The following is a 7,491-nucleotide window of genomic DNA, read 5'->3' as shown; positions in this document are numbered from 1 at the left end:
TAACAGAAATAGAAATGCTCACAGCTTCTATATAAACCCTTTCTATAATCCATCAAGAAAAAAAGACCATAAATTACATGTACATTGTATAACTGCCTCATTATAATGAAATGTATTTACCTCACTGTCATCTTACACCGAATTGTACAAACAAACAAGAGTAAAGTTTAACATAAGTTATCGTGTATGAATGTTTAGCTCACAGGCAGCAAGCCCTGAATTCATACATCAGCTGGAGTTTTGCACGACCACCGTTCAAATTAGATTGGCTACTTGACTGCTTCCCCTGAAATTGCGTTAACTCATATCAGTTAAGTTCAAAAGTTTGTATATACATGTGTGTAAATATAGTAAAATAGAGGGAAAATATGCACATGCAGCAATAGATTTTAAATGAACTTCTCAGTATCACCAAAAGGCCACAAACCATGTATTCCAAAAGACATTCTTTCCATCAATTACACCAACACTTTTTTTGGATATGAGAAAAGGGGAGGAAAGAAAATAAGTGAGAGAAAATAAGAAGGGATTCTCACTTTCCGAAATGGATGGAAAATTTGAGTGAAATATAGTACTATTTAAATAGTTTTAGATTTCTTATATAAAACATAATCTACATAATAAGGCAAATTGGTACTTTTACCTATTTGCTTTCCATTCATCACTTTCCCAAACAAGAGAAAATAAATTTATTTTCCTTTTCATCTTTTTTATTTCGACTCATCCAAACATAAAGACGGAAAAGTAAAGGAAATAAAAATTGTTTTCCTTCTCCTTCCACTTTTTATCCAAACAAAATGTAAAATAAAACCTAAGGGGTGATAAGGAGGGGAGGGAAGGGGGACAGAGAGATTTAGAGAAAGATAGAGTAAGAGATCACCATGCATTCTCTTGACAAATCGTTCAAACTCAATGAAATTATGTCTCTCCATTAGAGCAGGGCTGAGCCTGAGATAGGTAAAAACTGATAAATGCCTGCCATCTGGATCATGCCGTGGCTTGGCATTTTCTAATATCTTGTTATAACCCTCTCTGTCATAGCAAGGAAGAGCATTCTCACTGGCAACCGGTATGCAAGCATCCCATGCAGCATTGAGTACCTGGCAATTAAAAAAGATGAAAGAGAAATTAAATGCGGCTTTAACAAGGTCCATATTACTTGAGAAGAAGAGGTTTCCTCCCTCTTTCTCAAAAATGTTGTTCGAGCGTAATCTATTCAATGGACATTGACCCAATACTCTTTTTTGCAAATTAAATGGAATTTTGTGAAAAAGGTTCCAAGGTATGTCCTATTTTTATCGTTATCTTTCTCCACATTTAACTGAATAAAGATATTGTTACATATAAGAGAGAAGAAGAGTTATTAATTGGCAAAGAATTGATGAGGTGGCATTAGAATGAAGGAAGGGAAACAAGTAGTTAGATGAAGCATTTAGGTTGTTATCAAGTAGTTAGGAACAGTTACTAAGTCTGCTATCTCAGAGATCATCTCTTGTAATGGCATTCCAAGAATTATCAAATATTAATCGGTCTTTCTTCCTTCTTCTAATCTCTCTCTCTCTCTAATTCTCTCTACTCTGCATTTCTCCCCTTTCTTTCTCTCCCCTTTTCCTCTCTTTCTGACTTGTTAGGAATTTAAACCTTAACAATTAGTATCAAGGCAAGGTTTGAATCTTCCAGAAATTCCAGATTCTTTCACTACTATTTCTCTATTCTTCTTCTTCCTTCTTCCCTAAGATTTCTTCCCCTCCTGTGTTCTCCTTTCTTTCCCTAGATTTTCTTTCATTCTTTTAATTGAAATTTCTCCATTTTTCTTCCTCCTCTTGCCTTCTCTCCTTCTCGACAGATCCTGTTTCTCTTTTTTCTTTCTGTCTTCCTTTGTTGGTTTTCATTATTCCTTTTTGTCCTTTTATTGAAGTTTTCACTTTGTTCATTTCAAAAACCTATTTCTTGAAGTTCTTGAAATTTCCATCTAGGGTTTTTATTGAAATTAGAATTCTTTTTCTGCAATCTTGAAGTTTTCATTTCTTTTCCAATTTTTCTTAGATGCAAAATACAATCAGTCCATAGAACAAGAAGATTGGGAAATAAAGATCTTACAAAGGATTCTTTAATGTGTTGAGAGATTGCAAGAAAAGTTGTGCAGAGAACCAGATCATGAATTGAAAAAGTGTGAGAAGCCTGATGTTAGTGAACAGAAAACTAATGAAAATTTCCCTTTTGGAAATTCTGACAAGCCAAATGAAGACCAAGGTGCCTCAAGTGATGGTTCCAATAAGAATGACAAGGTCACTATCGAGATGAGCCAGGATTTTCTTTCTCTTAACAACAAGTTTAGTTTTCATGGGAGTGGAATTTTGATTCAGCAGAAATTTGGGGATGATGCTAACGGTTCAAATAATGAGAACAATCAGGGTATCAAGAAAGCTCAAGAAGAGGTTGACATTGTGGGTGATGAAGAATATGAAGAGGTTGATATTATTAGTGTTGGAGAGGAGATTGTCTCATATCAATCAGATTCAATTGAAGATGAAGAACTGGCTGCTGAGAATCAAGAAGACATTGAAGAAAAAATTCAAAATATTTTGAGCATCTCAATGTTATGAAGACAGACCAACATTTTTGTCATGGCCTTCAACATATAACTAAGTAGGATGAGGTTCTTGTTGCTGGAGTTCAACGAATAAAGTAGAATGTTATTGGATTACCTTTCCACTTCATGGAAAATTACATTAGTAACAAGGTAACCATGATGGATATTGCAAATTCTTGGAGTGATGGAGATAAATTGAGCTTATTAATTCAAGAGGATAGTGATTGTGAGTTCTATTCTTATGAGTTCCTAATTTCCATGGAGGATAAATGGGAGAAATCAAGAAGGCTAAAGAAGAAATTAATCTTGAAAGGAGCTGCATCTGTCATTCTTAAAGAAGATACATTTGAAAGATGGAGAAAGCATCAGAAGAAAGGTAAGCTATTGTAAGAGATAGAAGAAAAAGAGAGAGAAAAAAAAAGAAGCTGCAGACTAGGGTGATGACAAGAGACCATCAACATGTGTTACAAAGTATGATTAAGTGGGTCAAGCTGCTAGAACAAGAGGCAGCTGGAAGGATCAGTCTTTCAATTGAGCTCAGTTTTCGTAATTCTTTTTCTTTCACATTCTTGGGGACAAGAATGTGCTGATGGGGGAGGTATTGTTACATATAAGAAAGAAGAAGAGTTATTAATTGGCAAAGGATTGATGAGGTGGCATTAAAATGCAAGAAAGGAAACAAGTAGTTAGCTGAAGCATTTAGGTTGTTATCAAGTAGTTAGGAGCAGTTACTAAGTCTGCTATATAACTCAGAGATCATCTCTTGTAATGGCATTCCAAGAATTATCAAATTTTAATCGGTCTTTCTTCCTTCTTCTAATCTGTCTCTCTCTCTCTCTCTCTAATTCTCTCTACTCTGCATTTCTCCCCTTTTCCTCTCTTTCTGACTTGTTAGGGATTCAATCCTTAACAGACATCTGCTAATCCTTCCTCACCAAGGTTAAAAAATTTTACACTAGAAGAAAAACGGCAAATAGATATTTTTGCACTTGGTACCTGCCAAACTAACCCCTCAGGATCTGCCAGTGCCTCTGGAAAATCCTCATTTTGATCCAATGTGCGCATTTCAACGCATGTGAAGTTGAGACCCACACCATGCTTACTCAACATTGCTGCAATTGGAGCATAGCCATCACGATTTGAAGGGTTGTAGAAACCAGCAGTCAATTCAGCAGCATGACTAGCTGTTTTGTACCACCAATGAATACCTGATATCTGCTCCTCAACAGCAAATATAGCAAAGCATCATCAGCATAAAAATGTTACGAAATTGGCATTTTATTGCACTCCTCATTCCCTGAAATGAAAATTTCTTTATACTGAAAAGAACAGAATTCCATGCTAATGTAACCCACCTTTGCAGAAATGCAAGTGCCTTCAAAAGCTAAATTGGCCAGAGCAAGTACACGATCACCATGATCAATCAGAACTCGAGAATACCAATTTAGAAAGAATCTGCCATAGTAGCTATCATAATCACCTCCATCACAGAAAAACCTGGTCTCATATGGTGCAGAATTATAAGAACCTGCATTATTTGGACACTTAGCCCAAAATAAGTGTCCCCTCAATTCCGCTGCTTTGCTCAGACTCTTCATTAAGTACTTATCATAACACTGAGCTGAAAAGAATGGAGTCAATTCATAGAAAAATATAATCTTTGTAATAAAATTGATCAAAAGAAAAGGAGATAGCTAGTCAAGACATAAGTACTAGATTGCCTAAAGCAACTATCAACCAAGTATGAGGCAATAACCACCATTTTTATGCAATATAAATAATCAGGCATCTACAATTGCAATTACAAAGGCCACTTTATTTACCAGTTATTCAAAAGATACCTGGAATTCACCGATACCAGGATATTTCCATCCATGCTCTGCAGGATATGAGGGATAACGTAGCTCTCCACATGGACCTAATCCAACTTCAATCTCGGAGATGATTCCAGCCTCAAAAAACTCATCAAATTCTACGCGAAAGCTTCTCATATAGTCAAAGTAAGCCTGCATTTGTTGTATCAAAACTAGATATTTCAAATTTAAAATTATCCATTTCCATTTCTAGCTACACACGTCAGGACAAATTATGATATTAACAAAGAGATTTCACAAAGAAACTTGACAGCATAACCTTCAAAAACTATTGTAACTTATAAGTGCCATAGAAAAAGTTGTTCTGTATAATATGTAGACTACTAGGTGGAATAAGAAGGTGTCTGATTGTAAACATGAATAAAATTCAATAGATCATGATCTCTTTCGCAATATGTTTAAAGAAAAGCATGTTTTAAGGCATTTGTAGATATTAGAGAACATCCAACTTAACAGGAAAATAGAGAGAAGATATTGTTACAAATATTTTCATCTTTAACATGACTGAAATCAATTGCATAGAAATTATATGGCTTAACAAAACAATACCTCAACAGCAGTCCTGCCTTTCAAAACCCGTTCTTTATCAATCCCCCATGTGAGGCATTCAGTATTCCGTCTTCCTTCTCTATCTGTAAAATATATGTCAGGATTGGTCTGACCAATTTCTGTCACCCATTTTGGAAGAGGAATATGTACATCGTCGCCAACATTGCCTCCACATTTATGAAATGACATAACAACCTGAACCCAAATAGAGCAAGAAAATAGTAATATGATTAAACATACATTTCTGTAACAATAAATAGCAGCAAATCATCATGGAAAAAAAAATCTAAAACAGTATAAAACTTTACTGCTATCTCTCCACAAATAATATAAAACTAACTTTTATCTAACAGCAATATTCTATGAATTGTATGTTCAAAGTTATGATTGTAGCTACCAAGAAAAACTGCAATGCGCTGATATGGATGATAATTGGAAAACGTTTAAGTTTCAATACATCATTAGTGGCCAAGCCATTGGAAAAATTTCAAGGTCTTAACTTGTTTGTTTACTACACAGTTTTCAAATAAATAAGCTCATATTTTGCAAAAGAATTTCACACAAGAATCATGTAAAGGGGCAACATAAATCATGTATATGACATTGAACTATGTTATTAAGCCCACTTACAAGATAAATAGGAGGGAATGGTGAGGAAACTCTCAGCCTCCTTTCAATGACGCAGACAAAAAGAAAAGGAAATTTTTTTTAAAAAGGAGGTATTATCCAACATAACTCTAAGGCACAGGTAGTGTATTAAAGACCAAGCATTTCAACACTGGATATAAAGAAGCTCACCTGCAACTTAAGCTTATGTTCACGCACAATCTGAAAGAGTTTCTTGTACCCACTCCAGTTATATAGCTGTGGAGCATTACCCTCTACTATTCCCCACCAGCAATCAACCATAACACCATCAACATTAGCTGATTTCAAGGTCTTTAACTCATTTTGAAGACCTTCAGGATCAACCAACTCACAGTTCATGTCGATGACACCCAGCTGCCATGCTCCCCCCAAAAAAATGTATATTATTAAGACACAAGAACTAACTTGTAAAATTATACATTAGCAATTGATAGCCAATTGTCAAAATGCGAAAAGTGTTTTTTTGGATTTTTTTAGGTATCCTCTAAAAATAGGTATTCAACTTGTCAACCAAAAATAAATAAATATTTGTTACTTGAGCCTCCACAATTCTAGGACAGAAACTGAGAAGATGTGGAAGATATGCAACTTAAATGAAAATGTATCCAATATAACACAATGAAAGAACAATAACATCACCAGTAAACTCACAGGTAACATCACGTAAACGGGAACATAAGCTGTGCCAGTAAAATCACGCTCTTGCACCTGAAGACTTATGTCTGCATCCTACCAAAAGCACCAAAATTACTAAATTAAGAATTTCAACTTCCACTAGTTTCATATCATCAGATTAAAATCACCAGCTACTCACAACGAACTTCAGAACAGTTAATCAAACAGCGGGCTTAAAAAAATTAATTGCTACCACTTAGAAGCTCCAATAAATGTAAATCCGTTCAACTGCAAATTGATTTTAAAAATGTGACTATTCTCTTACCTTCTTGCCTTCAATATCATCCATAGAATCACCAAGAATAGGATCATCCTCAGTTCTGTGTACTCTGTCTCTCACCCTAGCAAAGTTTCGAGACCGAGCACCGCACGACACGAGACCACCGCTAAAACAACAAAAACTACATTCCGATGAGGAGCTGTGAAATCTACTCATGGAAGCTACGAAGGACAGGGTATGTGATACATACGAACTCACAATCGCACTAGAGGCCACATTACAAGGCCTCAAACAGTGTAAGAAACGAATTGACGAAATCGCCATTTTAAGTTCACTCTCCGAGAATAAAATCGAACTTCTTCAAGTTGTCAGGATAGAAATGAGAGGTTTCCTCTGTTTATTGCTCGGAGAGGAAAGCAGAAGTATTAAAAAATATGTTGCTTTTTTTCTATTTCTTTCGGCTCCCGTCATTTATTGTTTTCACCTTTCTCCCGAGTCCTGCCGGCAAATTTTCCCCAGTTTCTCGGGAACCAAACAGGAGGCGTGCCACGGAGAAAAGATACTGGCGGGGAAAGCAACCCAGTGACCGATGGTTTATGGATCCGACATAATCACGCATATTAAACAAAAAATGGGGAGCATTTTATGCTTGGGTGAAGTAGAGCAGACCAATTATAAAATTTAAAAAAAAAAATTTAAAAATTATCGCCGTACACGAGCATATGATATGGATGGTTGACGGACTGTTGGAAATTATATCATCAACCTGATTTTAACGATTAAAATTTAAAAGTTAATAGTTAAAAAATATTTACTTTTTATTTTATTGCGATCAGCTCTGTATTTTTTTTATTAATTCAAATTTAATTTTTTAAGATTATTTTAATTATACTCTATTATTATTTATACTGTTACAATATTAATAAAATTAC

General features: G+C 35.1%; 1 protein-coding gene across 4 annotated transcripts; it reads right to left on the bottom strand.

Moving 5' to 3' along the window:
• Positions 1-7,224, bottom strand: LOC110614410 (beta-amylase 2, chloroplastic). Of its 4 annotated transcripts, XM_021755934.2 has the most exons (10): positions 6,810-7,223; positions 6,605-6,725; positions 6,316-6,393; positions 5,815-6,018; positions 5,017-5,211; positions 4,435-4,599; positions 3,949-4,209; positions 3,590-3,808; positions 881-1,100; positions 1-286 (listed from the first exon to the last, which is right to left on the bottom strand). In XM_021755934.2, exons 1-10 carry the CDS (start codon positions 6,881-6,883, stop codon positions 270-272), a joined length of 1,554 nt encoding a protein of 517 aa, XP_021611626.1. In that variant the 5' UTR covers positions 6,884-7,223; the 3' UTR covers positions 1-269. The 4 variants fall into 4 exon arrangements, with proteins under 4 accessions (XP_021611626.1, XP_021611624.1, XP_043813102.1 ...); XM_021755932.2 differs by having other exon boundaries at positions 6,605-7,223; XM_043957167.1 differs by lacking the exon at positions 5,815-6,018 and having other exon boundaries at positions 6,605-7,224.
• Positions 7,225-7,491: the final 267 nt, after the last annotated feature.

This window comes from Manihot esculenta, chromosome 5 (genome assembly GCF_001659605.2).
Source record: "Manihot esculenta cultivar AM560-2 chromosome 5, M.esculenta_v8, whole genome shotgun sequence".
NCBI classification, from domain to species: Eukaryota; Viridiplantae; Streptophyta; class Magnoliopsida; order Malpighiales; family Euphorbiaceae; genus Manihot; species Manihot esculenta.
The sequence above is the reverse complement of the archived record's forward strand: the minus strand, read 5'-3'. Positions and strand labels throughout refer to the sequence as shown.

Bases quoted from the DNA above. Each gene is read 5' to 3' on its own strand.
- LOC110614410 (XM_021755932.2), bottom strand. From the start codon at position 6,883: ATGGCGATTTCGTCAATTCGTTTCTTACACTGTTTGAGGCCTTGTAAT. The intron at 6,019-6,315 runs GTGAGTTTACTG...GGAGCATGGCAG, and splicing joins CCGTTTACGTGATGTTACCT to CTGGGTGTCATCGACATGAA. The intron at 5,212-5,814 runs GTGAGCTTCTTT...ATTTGGGTTCAG, and splicing joins AACATAAGCTTAAGTTGCAG to GTTGTTATGTCATTTCATAA.